We start from the raw sequence: 19501 nt of genomic DNA, 5'->3' as shown, positions 1-19501 counted from the left end.
CCTAATTGAAAATCATAGTGTTCATAAATGAAACGACGAGGTACCATGAACGTCTCTATCTGATGTAAGAGTACAATCTATGCTCAGATTTTCTCATCTGGATTACGTTAGCTTTTGAAAAGCAAATTCCTTCGGGTACTTTTCTGTAAGTGTCCGTACCTATGGAAAGGAAAGGAAAGGAAAAGCGTGATTTACTTTTTCCTAGGATATGTGTACCGAGCTTAGACCGGTGTCCTATGTAAATATTGGTAACGTACACTTTTCGGAACATTCCAAAGCTTTCTAGGATTTAGCAAGAAATTACGACTTTCCTCGATACTTCCTCGAATAAACGACCACTTCGATCGATTTTAAGGTACCTTTACGCACACACATACACATACATATATTCATATACTCGAATGTAAAGTGAATTACAGAAATGTACAACAATATTATACGTTCAATAAAGAATGAAACATTGTGATTAGGAAAATAAATTGTGTTTGGTTAAACTCGAGTTAAGATGAAAAAACAGATATGAGTATGAGTGCATGTATTGCTGATGCATGAATTTTGATCCCAGGAAGAAACAACCTCGATCTAGCGATGTTATCAGCGTTATGCGAAAATAAGAATATATTTGTTTTTCAATATTTAAATCAAAATTAATTTGAAATAACAAATTTAATAATGATCTAGTGATTGATTAAAAATATTTGAAACAATTTAGAAGTAGCATTATAAAATGAAAGGTTTAAAAATATAATTTAATCCTAGAAATATTATAATTTTATATATATATATATAAAATTATAATATAATATAACATAATATATTATATATATAATATATATATAAGTGTGTATGAGTGTCGGTCTTTCGGTTAAAAAGTAAAACCGGAAATTTATAAAAATAACGTCATCTTTATGGAAATGAGTTCAGTATGACATAAAACGATCAAAAGTATAATCCGGTCGAGAATAATAAAAGTATATAATAGATACAAAGAGTATTCACGGTTAACGAGTCTAATTACTCGTTCCTATCAAGTTCTACGATCGAGTATCCTTGATCCTTATATTGTAGCAATATGCGATACGCTTAGAGATAGAGGCGGTTAGCACGAGTTAGGGGTATCGTTGTTCATCATCGATAGGGTCATCCCCGTGGGATCCATGGGTCATCGGAGTCGAGCGATCAGCCCACCGACTACTTGACCGGTTCGAGAAGCGGAAATACGGACCTGGACGATCGAGTCTTCTCTTTGAGTGGATCACGATCACGGTGGACAGCACGCGCTTGCTTGTTTGCTAGTTGTTAGTTACTTGCTGCCTGCTATCTTGTTTGCTACAGGTTGTTCCGTTCCTACGCGAACAATAACAATTCGTTCCAATGTCTAAAAAAACAAGAAAGTAGATAGAGTAGATTTACCGGTCGCACAGGTATTTTCCATACTTCCAAACTGAGTAAGACGTAAAGGTGATGGACTGTGTCAACGGTCGCTCCCCAAAGAAAAATTAGGATCAGGAAAGGTCAGTTGCATTCGCGTGGACACCTCGCTAGACCGGATTCAATAAGTTTTCCAGGATCATTGGTAAGAAAATCATGATGGATTACGTACTCAACTAAGGCTAATGGTCCTTAGATGATCTTGACCCGTGAGACACGAGCGTGTAATCCCTCCAATGGTCACACTTATTCCTTCAGGAGTTACTGCTTTCCAAACAAGTAATAAAAACGAATATGTGACTGAAAACAGGACGTAAATTAACGATTCTTTTTATCCCGTTTTATTCTACGCAATAAATTTATAATAACACTGTGTATTTTTTTTTTTTTTTTGTTAATGATGATGAGAATTAATCGGATGAAGATTTGAAAGACAATGATTTTTCTAAAAGGGTAAACAGAGGCTTATAAAAAGATAGGTTAGAAATTCTATGCAGCTGCTTGGATGATGAACAGGAAGGGTGGGAAAATGGGAAAACAGCAAATCGCGCTAGATTCTCGTTCCGCTTCCTTCCAGTCGGATGCTGTTATGGGGAGTGATCTTTCAGATCCTACAGTGACGTCATTGACTCTCACGTAGCAGCTGTTGCCTTTTGCCCGAGTCTACCCTAAGATCGATTGCAAGATTAGTCTAAGTATTTCCAACAACGAAACATACCAACCAATACTGAAATCTCGCATTTTGGTAAGATAGAAAAATCTTCTACAATGTGCGATTTAGTTTCTTAAGAAAAAAAGGAGAAGAAAAACAAGTCTATAAATCAGAGAAATTACAGATTTTTCGACAGTGTAAATGGACTCCGAAGTAATCGGATGCTTTTCCCTTATCGTATGCCGAAAATTTCATTCTTAGTTTTTTGTTGTAATTTTAAACGATTTCAGGTTGAAAATGAATGGTAAAGGAAGACACAGAAATGGCGTATTTATCAAGTATTTTAATGACAAATAGTCGACGTTCGTTGGAACATATTTCTCGGTGAATTTGTGGATCTTCGCGCGGTACCACATTGTCACGAATACTCCTTGGAGAAATGAACCTGTTGCGGAATTTCATGGATCCCATTAACATAGCCCACGGTTATAACTCCTTTCTCGTTCCTTTCTTTTCTTTTCTTTCCTTATCCCAAAAGAAACACAGCCCTGTGCTATTTATACTCACGACCAGTGACGAAATTTTGACGAAATCTTTCCCCACGAGATTTTTTCGATTGGTTCTTTTTTTCTTTTTCGATGGGATGATATAGTGTGTCAAGCATTTTATAATAATAACGTAAAACAAGATATTCGAATCACGTAACTCGTACACCCTTTAGTTTTATTCCATATGCCTTCTGTTGCATATCCATGGAGTTTGGAACAGCTGCGGTATCAGAAGAAACTACCGGCGTGCACTTGTTGCGCCTGCCGAATCGATGCACATGGACGGTACAAGTAAAATGCACCTGCGCAGAAACCGAAAGATAATGCACACTCCTCATTATGCTGAATTTCAAACGTATGATGTTGGATTATCTTAACGACAATTCACTACATTTTCATGTTGATTTTATAATATTAAGTTATTCAAAAACGATTTTAAACGATATGTTAATTTTTGCATTAAATATTATCATGTAGGTAAAAAAGGTTTTTCGAATTTTTTTGCTCAATGGCTTTCGAGTCGCATAACTTTGATAGTATTAATCGGATCTTTCAATATTTGTACACGTTTAAAAGCTAACACATCGTAGAAAAATCCGAAAAAATTGTTCAATATAAGCTGATCCTTTTACAAGTGATCGTATCTTAAAAATAAGTGATAAAGAAAAAATATAATTCGATTTATTTAAAAATGTTATTATAATAAGTGGAAAAATGGGATTTAAGTTTGTAAAAAAATGTTTATGAATATAATGTAATATCATTTACAATATTAAATTTAAATGCCAAATGTGCACCTCGTTCTAATCAATGAAATGATAGAAAAAATTCAGCAAGATAGGCATATTAACAGTCAGGATATGGGTAATGAATTAAATCATTAATCAAAAAATAATTTGAAACTATTTGGAAAAGGCTTAATAGGAAACATGAAGAAAAACTCCTTTTACTTTAGCATTCCCACAAAATTTAGGAAACTTGATTCCTTAGTTAATATTTCGCTGAAAAATATGCAACATAAATTATGAATATCTTGAAATTCATTCTCAAATTTTAAGTTACGACGGTAATGTTTCAAAAAAATAATAGAAAAAATTAAAAAAGAAAAATATGAACACGTGCTTTAGGCGAAATTTTTTTAGTATTTTCTTGGAAGAGCATTGTCAGTGTCATTGTATAAGAGGACGCCAAGCTGTGAAAATAATTGCACTTGGAAAGACAGAAAAGAAGAAGAGGAAGAAGAAGACAAAAGATAAAGAAAAAGAAAAACGGTTCCCAGGATTCGAATAGCTTCCTATGTCTCCCATAAAGGGAAGATTGTTCTGGCTCCATTCTACTCGGTGGGTTGAATGAAGAGGAGGGGATCTTCATTCGTTCGTACGTACGTTCGTTCGTTCCTTCGTTCGTTCGTTCGTACGTTCGTTCGTACGTTCGTTCGTTCGTTCGGCAAGAGACTACGATGATGCACGAAGGGTGGCTCCAAGGGAGATGATGCTGCATCTGCCCCTTTAGTGTAATGATATCTGGAAAAAAAGAAAAAAATGCATTCAAAGACCGTAGTATGCTTAGCCATCAATTTTCATCCATAAACGGGACACACACTGTCTTTTTCTATTCTCTTCTAATATTTTTTTGTTAACTCTTTGGTATAGAATTATTTTAATTTCGGTAATAGCTATACATTTTTTAATTTTATTATTTTTTTTTATTTTATTTTAAAATTTTTTCATATTTCATTGTAATTGGTTTATATTAATCTATTAAAAATCAATTTTTTTTTTGTATATTTCACTAACAATAAGATTAATAATTATTTTTTTTTTTTTTTTTTTTTTATATAAACAATTTTAATCTCTAAAGAGAGATTATTTTGTGTAGTTTATTGAAAAAAGAAGATATACAAATACATTACTTTATAATCGCATGCCTACAAGTTAAGATTACAGTCTTCGAGGTAATTACAGAAACTATTACAAATATACCTTGTAGGAGAATGGAGCAAAACAAAAGATGCTAGAGGTTGGGCTAGTTTAACTTTGTGAAGCCTCTTTTTAAACTTTTTTCGTTGTTCCTCATACAGAGGACACTGCCAAAGTATGTGGTCAAGAGTTTGTTGTTGGTAACCGCAATTACAAGACGGATCATTAGTGACATTGATTTTTATTAACGATGCATTTAAACTATAATGGCCAGATCTACATCTGTTAATTGTAGCTATAAATTTACGTGGTAATTTTTTATTTTTGAACCAAAGTTTCGCTTTAGTGTTATGATACTTTTGGAAGAATTCAGAACCTTTTGTACGACCTTCTTCAATAATTATGTTATTAGTGGCCGTAAAAGCTTTTTTTTGCTAGTTCTTTGAAGTCAGTATACGGAATTTTAACATGAGTTGAGAAGGGTTTTCCAGATACTAATTTAGCTTTAGCATCAGCTTCTTCATTACCTTTGATACCTATATGGGACGGTACCCAGACAAGCTTAATTTTACAATTTTCATTGCGCTTTTTGTTTGATGCAAGGATTTTCTTTTTGATTTCGTATATATAAGGGTTTGTATGTACACTATTTTTACAATTTTTTAATGAAACTAAAGTGCTTAAAGAATCAGTAAAAATTAAAAAGTTACAGTGTGGACGATTCAAAGTAATGTCGATTGCATTCGATAAGGCTATGCATTCAGCAGTAAATATTGAAGCATGTTTGTTGGAGCTAGTCAGAATACTTATATTTAATTTCGGACAGATGCAAGCGCTACCAACAGAGTTAGAATTTTCTGATTTACTCCCATCAGTATATATTGCATACGTATTTCTATCTTTAGTAAGTTCGTCCACCAGCAAGTTAGGATCATTAGAACTTTTTAATTTTTTACCAAATTCGAAATCGATATTTATATCACCTATTATTATATCATATGCATGCTTGTAACAGATATAGTAATCGCTTTTGAATATAAGAGAGTCTACTTGATTGATATTTTTTATGCAATTCACAAAAATACGTTTATTATTTACAAACAAATGTTCCTTACATTCTATCTGTTTTTTAAAATCAAAAACATTTTCATATATGTTTAAACTAGTATTTGAGGCAATCTTGTACAAGTAACTATTGCATAAATATATAGTACGTTCTTGTATAAAGGTTAGTTTTGATTCGGAGATAAGAATATTAGTTGGGGTGCTGATTCTGTATCCTAAGGCTAGTCTTATAGCCATATATTGTAATTTTTCTAGTTTCTCTATTTGAGTTTTTTGTATGGGAAAGTAGACAAAGCTAGCGTAATCAATGATTGATCGTACAAAACTTTTATACATAATAATTAGAGTTTCAGGATCTGCACCCCATTTAGTACCTCGCAAGAATTTAATGATATTTATTGCTTTTGTACATTTGTTCAATACTTTATTTACATGTTCTTTAAATGTTAATTTATAGTCAAATAAAACTCCAAGAAATCGTGCGTGGTTACTAGATTTTATGATCGTATTGTTAATATTTATTTTAGTTTCGCCAGGCTTAATGTTGCGATTGTTAAAATGTATAAAAATTGTTTTTGACTCGTTTAAAGAGAGCCCCAGTTCACAAAGATTTTCGAACATTTGTTTTAACGCTTTTTCAAGCAGTCTTTTACTTGTTTCAAAAGAACCTCTATTGCAGTAAAGTGCAATGTCATCTGCAAATTGTGATATCTTTACACTTTTTGGAATCCTATCAATAACGTTAGAAACATATATACAGTATAGTAGGGGACTAAGCACACCACCTTGAGGCACTCCTTTATAAACTTTTCTAGCTTTATTACCTGTTTTATCAGTGTATATTGATCTTTCGGATGTAATAAATTTTATAAATTTAGTCAATTCTTGTGGACAGCCTATTTGTGCGATTTTAAGTAATAGAATTTCAATGTTGACATTGTCAAATGCTCCACTGACATCAAGAAAAGCAGCTAAAGTGTCTTTTTTGTTAATAAATGATTCTTCTACCTGAAGGGCTAGACTTAATAGATTATCTGATGTTGATTGCCCTTTTCTAAATCCGATTTGGCTTTTTGGAAGAATTTTTTTTCTCAACCCACCATTGCAAACGATTTTTTATTAACGTTTCAAAGAGTTTACATAGACACTGCGTTAGACTTATTGGTCTCATGCTTGTACCATCTGGTTTTTTGACAAAATGTACATATACGTCTGTCCAAGAAACAGGGTAGTTATTAGTACTATACATTTCATTGAATATGTCTAATAGGATAAGTTTATATTTAACAGGTAGTTTTTTTAGCACTTCGTAGTCTATTCCATCCATACCCGGACTAGAATGTATGTTTCTACTATCTAAGGCAATATTAAATTCTGAGAAATTAAATGATTTACTAAGCATTTCATTCTTTTCACAATTTGGTAAAAAATTAGGATCAGTATGGCACCAAGATGGACTAATTTTATTTAGGGCTGTGCCTAATAAACAATCATCGGTTTGATGGTTTTCTGTTGTGTGACAAGGCCTTATTCTTGTGTATTTATTTTTCATTATTTTACAAGTATTCCAAACGTAGCTTTGACTAGTATGTATATTGATTTTTTCTGCAAATTTTTTATAATTTTCTCTACGTTTTGTTTTGAATAAACGTCTTACAATAGCACAGTTCTTTTTATAATCTATAAGATCATTCATACTTTTGGAAAACCGCCATTTTTTAAAAGAAGCTTTTCTGAGTCTTAAGGCTTTTTCACACTCTGGATCCCACCAAGAAACAGGATTTCTGTGTATATTATTATTGACAAGTTTTTTCTCTGGAGTGCTTTTTTGAAGTGCATTAACTATTAAATCAGTGAGAATTGAATATTTTGAGCTTGCGTTAGAGCTTTCATACTCTACAGTAAATAATTTTACATAATTTAATTCCAATACTTCTAGAAATAGGGTCCAATTAGTTTTCATAGATTTAAGTCTGAAACTTCTTTTATTATAAACCGATTTTTGAATATTTACGTCTATATTAACAGGAAAGTGATCGGAGCCACAAGTTTCATCTTTGACCTGTACATGTAATTTATCAGCTAGATTAATACTAGAAAAAATGAGGTCTAAATTGGATGTATAGTTAATTGGTTCGCGAATGTATGTTATAGTATCTGTATTGTGTAATAAAAGATTAGATTTATTAATACTTTCTAGTAAATTTTCACCATTAGAATCATTTTTTGGACAATTCCAGATTGTATGGTGTGAATTAAAATCTCCCGCGAAGAGAGTAAATTTAGTATTATCTATATTATTAATAACCGTATCCCACTGTGACTCAGATAAGATTCCACCTGGGGCTCTATAACACGCAAATATATCAATGGCAGGTTTAACATTTTGAATACTTATTCCCATTAATTCAACACTTATGTCCGGCACTCTTAAATTTTTAATTTCATAGCATATCAGGTTTTTGCGTACTAAAATTAGAATACCTCCTCCTCTTGAATGTAGCCTATTTTTTTGGAATGTTCTAAATCCAGGAAATTCGATGTTTTTGGTGAGCCATGTTTCGACACATATTAGAATGTCTAAGTCAGTTAGCAAGTGACGTACTTCTTCTTCTTTTTCAGAAATAGAGTGACAGTTCCAGTATAGTATTTTTAAATTTTTATCACACAACTTAGCCATTTTAATAAGTATTAAAATTGTATAAGGCAGCACTTACATTCTTAAAAGTTTTTTTTTAATTCTACTAAGCCTTGATTTAGCACTTCGATGTATAACGTGAGGATAAATTTTATCAATCATATCAGCTAAGCGTCTTGAGTTTTCAGTGTACTTTTTAGCTAAGTCTATAACGTCATGAACGCCATATGAAGCAGCGAAAAATTCTTCAAATTCTGTAAAGGGAATAATACATTTTTCTCTTGAATTTTCCAGTGCTAATTTTGCTGGTAAAAGTGCCTCTTGATGATTTATATTACTTTCCACATCTGACATATCTGACTGAGAGTCATTCGAATGATCATGAACTATTTTTGTTTTTTTGGACTTAGGCTTAGGTAAGCACCATTCCTCAGATGGTTTCTCTAAGAGTTTTTTAGCTGTTTCATACAATACTTGATTTTCTGTAGTTACTTCTGATACAGTAGAAGAAGGTGGCCTTTTCAATGTGTTTACAAGTTTATTTGGTTTCAAAGTGTCCGTTAAGTTATCTGCTGTTAACGTATCGTTGTTGTTATTCGTATTCAAACTTACGTCTTCAGTGTATTTATTACACGTCTTAGCTATATGGCCGCTTTGTTTACAAAGAAAACAATGTGTTGTATCTGTGCTTAAGAAAATCCAATACGTAACGTTGTCAAAGCTGATTTGAAGCGACTCTGGTAATAAACTTTCTTCTTCTTCTCTTATGTAACATTGTCGTCTAAAGGAAAGAATGTGTGCCCTGCCTGGTTTTATTAATCCTGCTCTTAAGCTATGTATGTTTGATACTGGATTGATGCCTGCATGTTTAAGTTCTTCAAGTAACACTGAATTCGGAATGACTGGATTAACGTTAGATATTACTACTCTTTTATTTTTTTCAATTAACGGTCTTACTTTTAATTTCATGTTTTTAACTTGCACAGTTTTATTTATAAGAGTATCAACTAAAGCTTCACTGGATAGAAATATACATACACGAGCGCCAGATATTTTAGAAATGTAGCGTATTTCCAGAGGATTTATAATATTCTCTAAACCATCAATATAATCATCATTAGAAAAACCTTCGATTGAGTCAAGTATTATTGCTTGTTCTTTCTTTGGACTGGTGTATTGAGAGGTAACATTGGCGTATGATGCTGTATTTTTTTGTAGTGCAGTTTTATATAATTGACCCCTGTTGTCAGAAGCCATGTTGTTGGATTGTTCTTGCATTTCAAACTGCAAAAGCAGTTTGAATGCGTTATTTATTCACTTATAAGATAGCAGTTAAATTTTACAGTGGAACTTTAAATTAATACCTTGAACCATTCACTATAATCACGGTTTGTTTACACTCGCGTTCTAACTCGCGCGTGACACGTCTACTCGCTTCGGTGTCTCAAATCCGAATCATTAATAATTATTTATTATTCACGACTTTTATTTATTATCTTGGCTAGAAAATTGTTAATTTGGATAATAATATTGTTTAATATTAATTCGTAATGAATTTTTATATTTGTAAAAATTTTTACAGTGCTTTTTGAGTAAAATAAATAAAAAAATGATAAGAGAATTTTTTTTTTGAAGTGTTAAGACACGAGCTGATCTTAAAAATGTTAGCTGAGTACGTCTCGAATCTGTTGGCGTTACCAGCAAATGCCCAAAAGCGCATTTGAAAGAAGAAAGAATTTCCTTTGCTTCTAGTTTGAACAGTGGACAACAGAGTGTGCGGGGGAAAAAGAAAAAGGATTCTTGAAAGAGGTTCTCAAGTTAAACAATTTTGTTTTCTTAGAAAAGTATCGAAGTCAAATCCTATAATAATTTAATAAACAAAATTAATTCTTACATTCATAAGGTATTTAATAAACGTATTTAATAAACGTATTTAATAAACGTATTCTTATCTTATTTTCAAAAGGGGGGAAAAACTACAAAAAATATTGATTTATAATATTTAAACTTATAAATAAATGTTCGTGTAACGTATGTGATAACACATATTGATAGTAGGGATATGTTTTATTTATTTCCTTTTTTTCGAAATTTATGATTGAAGATAATAATTGGTTAAATTACATAACAAGTGTATAATGATCGTAGTTATGTTCGAGAAAAAGGGGGTGAGAACCTCGAACATCTAAGACTTGGCAACGATGTTGGAACAAACTTGATGCTGCTACACTCGGCAATTATGGACTGTGGAAAGCCATACCTTTTCGTTTCTAAAGTTTCATAGTAACGGCGCTTTCCTACGGACTAGAATTCCTCTCTAAATTTGTTTCGTTATCGGTGAAACTATCAAAGTATGAATATACATGTATATAGAACTGTGCGATTAAAACTTCAATTATCGAAAACTCACGTAGAAGCTTCGTATGGATTCCTCGATATGTTTCCATTTGGGTGACAAGTAATATCGTTAACTAAATTCCATTCGTTTAGAATAACAATCGAAGTATTTCTAATCTATAGAGAAACTATTAAATTCTCCTATAATGCGATTAAAATACCTTAAGTGTTATATACATTTATGTTATAGGATATTTGTTCTTGTTTTCTTCTTTTTTTTTTCAATACAACGAAGATAAATATTTAATGTTTAATTAAAATAAAATTTAATTGCTCGTATGAGGAATTGTGTGTTGTAAAACGATAGTTTCATTATTTTTATTGCATCGTAGAAAAATTCATTGAATCCCATATCTTGATAAAAATGCAAGAAAATCCATTAATTTCTTTTTCTCGGTAAATTGATCATCAACCACGTGATAATCTAAAAATATCAAGTATCCAAAACCAAAAAAAAATTAAGGGGTGCACTAATGCACCTAACATTTCGACGAATAATACGATTTTTTTTCGGTGAAAAGAGAGAAACGTGTCAAGGAATGGTCATTTCACGGACATTTTCGTATTGTTCATATGAAACGGTGGAAAGAAGTGGAAGAAATAGAGAGTAGAGAGAAAGAGAGAGAAAGAGATAAATAGATTGTAGAAAAACTATCGAGATAAAGAAAGAAGAGAGAGTTTACGGGGGGAAAAAAGTGATAGGGAAAGAGAGGGAATGATAAAAAGAGGGAAGCGCGGGGCAGACACCCTATATTTTGGTCTCATTTTACTAAAAGGCGATCGTATTTCACGATTCCTCTCGATGGGAGGACAATACGCTTGCGTGCCGTTTTCAATTCTTCGCTCTTCTGCTCCTTCTCCCTTATTTTCATCTCTCTTCATCTCGTTTCTCTTGCGGTTCCATATCTTTTTCCTCCCTTCCCGTTCATTTTTGTTCCCTTCCCCTTCTCTTTTTTTTTTAGATTTTTCATTTATATTTTTATTTTCCATCTTTACGATACTTTGTAACATGACTTGGGGAATCAAAGTTTTCTTTTCTATTTCTTTTTCAATCGAATCCGTCTCTCGTCGGTTTTTCCATCAAATTTTTTTTCTTGTTTTTTTTTTTTTTTTTTTTTTTTGCTAAGGACATCGTTTCGCACATTGAGACGCTCTCATTTGTCCGCAATTTAACCAAAAATGGAGAGCCCCCGTTTCAACTATATTTACTCGCACGTTTTGACTTTTTTTTTACTAACCTAAATGTGATCTTCTTTTCTGTTTTTTTTTGTTTTGTTTTTTTTTGAATGATTTATTAACGAAAGATCGGATGTTACGAGGCAGGACAAAGTAGCGTGGAAATTTGGCTAAAGTCGCGCAATTCGTAACGGTTTATAAAATTTCAAATTATGTAATGTAATTTTCAAGAACAAATTTAAAATAAAAAAAGAAAAGAAACGAAATCACGAGTATAAGATTTCATTGCAATAAAATGTGACCAATGGTCGATCATGATTCAGGACATAGGTGGGGAGGATTGTCCAAAAGAAGAGTAAACGAATCATAGTGAAGGAAAAAACGCAAGGTGAACAATGAGGAAAAGACAGGAGTCCTCAAGATAGTCCTCCTCGTTTGAAACGTACATCAAACATGCATATGGCAAGCACGTGTATCTAAAAGTCCCACGTGACAATAGTTTTAAAAGTCCATCCGTTGGAAAAGAAGAATTGCTTGAGGCACTGCATGCATGTCCATGTATGAACCGTTGATACGGATTTGAATATTAATTTAGGGTCGTCCATAGTATCCGTTGTTGTTCAGGGTGCCCCTAGGTCACTCTCCTGGCTCCTTGATATCCGTTGTGATTCCGGGTTGCTTCTTAATAAAGTCCTGCTACCGTTTCACGATACTGTAACGGAATCCTATCCATATTTTTTTTTCCCCCGAAAGACACTTCATGACGTGTTCAGGAGGATGTAAGAAAGTATCAATGTGTGTTTGTAAGTTGAAAAAAAAAGATAAAATTCACTTACACAAGGTTGAAGTTGATGTCTACTTTGTAATTTGAGCAACGTTTTTGTTGCAACGGTTGATTTTCCAACCTGTTTACCGCTATTTCACCATGGCACAAGGTATACCATAAAAAATGAGTACGTTGATTACGTTCGTCCTTAGTGTGTCAAAATTTATGTATTTTGTACTATTTTGTTGGTAGGAGACTAGTATTAAATCAAAATTGGAGAACTAAACGATCGAAAGTACGAATCGCGAGCGCTTTCAACGCCGGAGGATCTTTTTATCGATTCTCAAGAAGATTCTCAAGCATAGCTGGTTCCTCGATTCTGGGAAAGGCTAATTAACTATTCGAAATTTCGTAGAAACGTCAAGTCCACGTTGGAGAAGTTATTAGAGTGTCGTAACAACAATGTTCGATTCGTAAATGACAGGAAGAAATTAACGCTTCAAAAATTGATTAACTCACAGCCTCCTTCTCCTCCTCCTCCCTTCTCTTGTCTCTTCTTTCTCCTCTTTCTTGTTTATTATAATATAGCAACGATTTCAAAAGAGAAACGCGGTACGCACGAGCACTAAAATTATCGGACTTGAGCGTGGAAATTACGTTGGCGTATCGTATAAATTCGAATTATCATATTAATGTCATCGTGTCATCGTCGTAATATTCACAGATATAAGCGACTAATATCTCATAATAACCTAGTCGATCGAATAAATCCTACGAGGGTTTCTTGGAACTCGGTAATGGTTTGTCGATTAAATTTCGGGCCCACCCGTCTTTCGTTTTTCATTCTCAATAAAATACCATCGATAGGTTTATGCGAAACCTAATCGACATTTAAAACAAAACAAAAAAAAAAAGAAGAAAAAAACACGATAAAAAAGAAAACAAATAGGAAAAATTTCGGTCAGACAAAGATTGCGTTACTCTCTAAAAAAAAACACCGTTGTTGTTCTGTTATACATATTTTTTTTTCGTCTCTTTTTTGGGGGGATTGGGCAAATTATTGCAGTAAAAGGTAAAAAAAAGAAAAAATCTGTACAAAGGACTCGGTGTATACAAAAAAAAAAGAAAAATACTTACGAGTAGTCTCTCCCATTCTCTCTCTCACTTACTTCCTTCTCTCTCACGGTTACGAAAGTCTCGGGAGAATTTGTAGCCGCGAGACACGGAGAAGTCCGTTCCCTAAAAACAACGACGTACCCGATCGATCTCGCACAAAGGAAGTGTAAACGCGAACCAACGAATGAACGAACGAATGAACCAACGAACGAATGAACGGAATAAAGAAGGAAGAAGAAGTCCACTTTCGAAAACGAGCGTAGAGATATTTCAGGGCAATAATTCAATTAGCCCCAAAGATTTACTACCGCCAACTCCATAATTCAAAAGCTTCGGTATCGTAGAATATAAAAAAAAAAGAAAAAGAAAAAAAATTATATAAAATATAAAGAAAGAGAGATAGGAGACTGGGTTAGAAAGCACCTTGGCATAAATTAGAAGAACAATGCTCGGACCAAGGTGGACGAAAGGTAATGGCCGCGAGGAAAAGGGCTGAGTCGACTGAGGACACTAATAATACGGGCCGTCGTGTCGTAGAATAAAACACTAGAGTGAGAAAAAGAAAGATAAAAAGAGAAGGAAAGAGAAGGAATGAGAGTTAGAACAGACATTGGCGAATATTCATGCGTAATGCATACGACGTGTGTCTCACTTAGCCTCCCAAACAATTAGAAAAGGGTCCGAGTACATATAAATGTTCGCGAAGAAACATCGAAAAGGATACCATTGCTGAGAACACAAGAAATAGATAGAGGGAGACACCCCACTTTTCGCAAGGGTTGAGTTTCTATTTTCCTACCAACCGTTAGATTGCAACGTCACACCCAATTAAAATATTTAACAAAAATAACTACTAAGTTAAATTAATTAAATTACTGTACTAATGATATCTTAAATAATTCTTAACCAAAGTAAAAGCATAGGTATTAGAAATAAAAATGATGATTACAAAATTAACCCTAATTAAAAGAGGAAGATGTTTAAAGATTAAATGGAAGTGTGTCAGAAAAAAAATCTGTCAAGTTGGTTTTTTTTTGGTTCAGGTTGTAACTGAAAGCTTCTCGCTTTAAGGACACTTTTATCGTTGTAGGGCCGAAAAGAACTAAGGATGGGACGGAAGGGTCAAAGAGGGAAAGAAAAGAGGGAGGAAGGTAAGGTTTGCGCTGGCGTGTCGGTCTTTAAAAAAAAAGAAGAAGAAGCTTGAAAGAATAGTGTTGTAAAAACCGGTAAGGCCCGTGCCTCATATCTGGAACACGAACTGGTGTCGATCGACTCGCTTGCTTCCCTGCTCCTAACTATAACTGTCCATCCTTTAGGCAAAGGAAAAGGTTACGTAGAACGTGGTGGACAGTGACCCCGTTTTCTTCGGGGTCATTCTAAAGGGTCACTGATGTCCGACCGATGACCTAAGCCCGCCCTTACACTCCCGTCTACAATTATAAATGCATTAAACCCATCCCCCTTTTTACAAGATAATATTTAAATCTAAGCACACTGTCGGGAAGGACGAACCACCCTGCCCTTATTCTACTACCACTGCTTCTATTTCTTATTCTTTTTCTTCCTCTACTTCTGTTCAATAAATATAAAAAAAAAAAAGAAAAAAAAATGCAAAAGGATTCTCGCCGTTTGTCCAAGAGTGAATTTATATTCTTGCACGACACACTGCACACCACACTACGTATGATTTTTATTGCGTGCGTATTAGTGTTACCGTTCGTGTACCTGCGATTTTATTGCGTGTATTTTCTCTTATAAATCCTTCCTCGGACTTTTGGGGTTGCTCGTCCGAACAAGCTAGAAGAAGAGGTTGAAGACTATTTTCCTACAACCCTTTCGTTTGCGTATACTCCAATGGTGGAATGACGGTAGGGGTGGGGTGGGGGGAGAGGGAAATCTATTTCGAACTACGAGAACTTCTCTTTCTAATTTCGTTTCTTCAAACTGATTTCAACGAACTCAGAATAGTAGTCTCTCTCTCTCTCTCTCTCTCTATCTATCTATCTATCTCTTGTTCTTAGAACAACTACATTAGAAAATTAAAATTAAAAAATGATTTCAAACAAATTTTGTAAATTTTCTAATTTAGGATCAGAAAATTGCTTGAATTTGATCAAACAATTAATAAAGTTTTCTTTCTCATTTTTTTATCTATCAAAGTACAACGTTACAATATTGAATTGCGAGGTTTTGATTGGTCAAATTATAGCACAATGCTCTTATACAATTTGTTTATAATTTAACGGTGATTTTTTTTTTAATTTTCAATTTTTGTTATATGTTAAATTCAATTAAATGATAAATTGAATAAGGTAGAATGACTGTTTTCTTTTTTCTTGTGGACAAATTTAAGGATTTGTATGAGTTCGTATTGGACGTAGAATTGTTCTGGGCTTAATTGTGTCTCCCTAACATCTTTTGTACACGTACAACGTTTCTCTTACAGACGAACGAAGGTAGATTGACTTTCAAGAGGAAATTCTATTCTCTTGCTGTACTTCTAACATATACATATACATACATACATACACTCAAGAAGAACAGCAGCAACAAGCCAACGGCAATTTCGAGAGGATTCCGCGTTCGCGACTGGCCGCTTCCGGTTTCGCTTTTCCTCTCCAACCATCTCCAGTTTAAGTGACTCGACCAATCCGCGGTTAGTTTGTGCAAGTTGGAAAATGTGGCCACTAGAGGAAACTACGTTCAAGGAAGACAAAGAGAAAGGGAGACAGAGAAAGAGAAAGAGAAACACAAAGTACACATAGACATACACATACACATATACAAAATAGTATTTTCGAGCTAACGAGTAGGACGCTGTGTTGGCTTCTGATGCGCAGCATTAACGAGGATACTCTTCCTTTATTTCTACTATTAACAAACTAAATATAAAATTACATGACCAACTACACAGTATGTACAATTATCTCTGATGTGCATCTATACTTCTCTGATAAATTGAAATAAAAAAAAAGAGAAAGATAAAATTTTGATAAGATTTGTTTCAATAAATGAAAAGAGCAAATAATTAAAATTTTAGTTCAATCCTTATATACAATTTAATTCAAATTTACAAACGGATCTTTTTTGTATCTACAATCTTAACAATTATTTATAATTAAATCACGTATACAAACAATTAGAATATATAACAAAAGCTCTTCAATTAAAATAATCAATTTTAAATTAAAAGATCAATTAAGATTAACATAAAAAACAATGATTTTTCTTTTTAAAACAAATAAAAAAATTTCATGCAAATTCTATAGCAGTCTTTAAATCGTCCCCATCTCCTAGATCGATTTTACTAGTCAGGGACTGGTCGAGATATCGAATAAGCAAAGTTCCTATGGGTCCTGTCGCGTATCGATCCAAATTCCAATTCAATTTTCCACGCCCCCAACGAACGCGTTTCGAACGGCATGCATTAAACATCGTGCATCGCGCATACCGCGTTACTAATCCACGGACGGTTATAAACGCGCACCGGTAAACGCCTCTACAAGCTACGCGAGCTTAAAATCGAGCATCGCCGAAGACATACTCCTCTTCCTCTTCCTCCAAACCCAAACCCTTCCTTTATCCTCCCCTCCGCTTTTACCCTCTTCATATTCCTATTGCATCTCGGATGCCCTTCTTTCGTCTACGTTGCATCTGACGATCGAATTGTTGTCGCGACCAAACTCGAGTATCATTCCCATTTGGAATAATTTGATAGAACAGTATGACTGAACTGAAACAATGTTCTCTTTCCAATCGCTACATTTAGAATTACTTGAACATTGGTTAAATTACAAGTTTTATTTTGTAAAATGCTTTCAAAAGTAAGACTCAGAATTTTTCAGCCCTCCTTTAATTGTAAATTTAAACGCGATCTCTTTCAAAAATCATGACAATAATTTGCATCTCTCTGCATAATAGGCTCGGAACTTTTCAGCCCTCTTATAGGTAGAAAAACTGTTCTTTTTTGATGTATATAAAATACTTTTATGCATTCCATAATTGTAAATTTTATTTTGTACATTAACTGGCTTTGGCAATGACGATCGAATTCTTGTCACGAACAAACTCGAGTATCATTCCCACTTGGGGAATAATTTGATAGAACAGTATCATTGAACTGAAACAATGTTCTCCATCTAGATGCTAGATTTAAAATCACTTGTATTAGATATTAGTTAAAATTTGGATCATTGGGAAGGAGGAATACAATGCGGGCCCTTTTCTATTTTCTTTTGTTTTGATAATGTGTGATCTCTATTATTAAATATAATGGTTTCGGAAAATTTTCATTAACTTGTCCGATATCTAATTCATGAGGATACCGATGAGATTACCGTATAATCTGCGGTTTCATTGATTGGATTATTTTAATGAAAGATGATTGAACAGTACGTAAAGTAATTTGTTATTTTCGAATTTGGACTTCTTCTTTTTTTAGATTCATTAATTTGAAAGTAAAATATAGTTTACCGTAATCAAGGAAATGTTCATTTGAAATTAATTGTTGTTTAGAGACGATAAGAAACACTTAAATTTCCTCACTATGTTTGCCATCTAACGGACATTCATAGAGATTTATTTCTAGTTTGTAAAATTACCGATATGAGGCGTTACATTCTTATTCTCTACGTAATTATCGACATTGTCAAGATTGTCACTTATCGACCGAGTAATTGTTTCGAGTTTACCCGGGAAATTTGAATGAGTTGTTGTTGCCTTTTTAAGAGTCACGGCTAAAATTTGATTATTGATTGAACGCGCATGTCTCTCGTTAATAGGATAGACGATCGTGAAAGGTAAAAGTTCATAGGTCAATTATTACTTTAACGATCATTATCGAGAGATAATAAATTTAAACAAATTACCTAGGCGTTCTTTTCAACTCGAAAGTATCTTTTACAAAAGCGTTTCTCCTTATGGAAATTCTTGTCAGTCTTTTTTTAATACTTGAATTCTCTCTTTTTCTCTCTCTCTTTTTCTCTTTCTCTTCCTTTCGAATTGGATACACGAGACGATTATCTGTAAGATGTTACCTACAATGTATAAGACTCCTTCATTATCCTCGTCGAGTCCGCTGCCGGGTTCGTCACGAAGGAGCATTCTCGCGAGCTCGCGTGTACGCCGTCAAGTTTTTGTTCGGCGTTACACGAGAAACAGATTTGCTAAATAATCGGACGATGGAATAAGTGTTTGCATGCATGCACGCATACGTACTATGATAGTTGCGTCAGTGTTTGAGTCATTATCATCTATACGCCATGTTTCCTATCTGTTCCTGATTTTTAGATTTTTAGTTCAGGAAGAAAAGTCTTACTCGAAAGAATATTTCATTGACCTTACGACTTGAAAAAGTCAGCTATGTTTGCGTGCGAAATGGAAAACAGTAGCTAAACTCGTAAACGTCACGTTACGTGACCCAAACGATTGCAACTAACTCATGTTCGTAATATATTGAAAGTCTTTTCTTCGACGTTTTGGCCGATCTGCAATAAACTTAAAAAGAAAAAACCAAAACTTTCAAGGTTATTAACTATGAGATAAATTATTCGACGAAACTAAAATTATCTTTGCGTGATTAGTCGGGTTAACACGATACATCGGTTGATGTATACGTTGTTTTTGGAACTATCGCTTTGCGCAATTTTTTTTTTATCTTTTCTTGTTCGATAATGATAATTTTGCTAGTTATTAATATTTAATTAATAATAAATTTATAATAATCTTAAGTTTACTTATATATATATATATATATATATATATATATATATATATAATTTTTCAATATATTTG

At 33.5% G+C, this 19501-nt stretch overlaps 1 protein-coding gene and 1 long non-coding RNA gene across 2 annotated transcripts; both read right to left on the bottom strand.

The window, feature by feature from the left end:
- Positions 1–939: 939 nt before the first annotated feature.
- Positions 940–19227, bottom strand: LOC149033348 (uncharacterized). Its single transcript, XR_016175774.1, has 3 exons — positions 18749–19227; positions 4017–4154; positions 940–2933 (listed from the first exon to the last, which is right to left on the bottom strand). It is a non-coding gene; the product is annotated as an uncharacterized LOC149033348 (long non-coding RNA).
- Positions 8329–9708, bottom strand: LOC149033349 (uncharacterized). The gene is made up of 2 exons (XM_089169764.1): positions 9618–9708; positions 8329–9537 (listed from the first exon to the last, which is right to left on the bottom strand). The coding sequence occupies exon 2, from the start codon at positions 9529–9531 to the stop codon at positions 8329–8331; it is 1203 nt and encodes a 400-aa protein (XP_089025890.1). The 5' UTR covers positions 9532–9537; positions 9618–9708.
- Positions 19228–19501: the final 274 nt, after the last annotated feature.

This window comes from Polistes dominula, unplaced genomic scaffold (assembly GCF_049000335.1).
Source record: "Polistes dominula isolate Pdom_NZ unplaced genomic scaffold, Pdom_raw_medaka contig_49, whole genome shotgun sequence".
Lineage (NCBI taxonomy): Eukaryota > Metazoa > Arthropoda > Insecta > Hymenoptera > Vespidae > Polistes > Polistes dominula.
The sequence above is the reverse complement of the archived record's forward strand: the minus strand, read 5'-3'. Positions and strand labels throughout refer to the sequence as shown.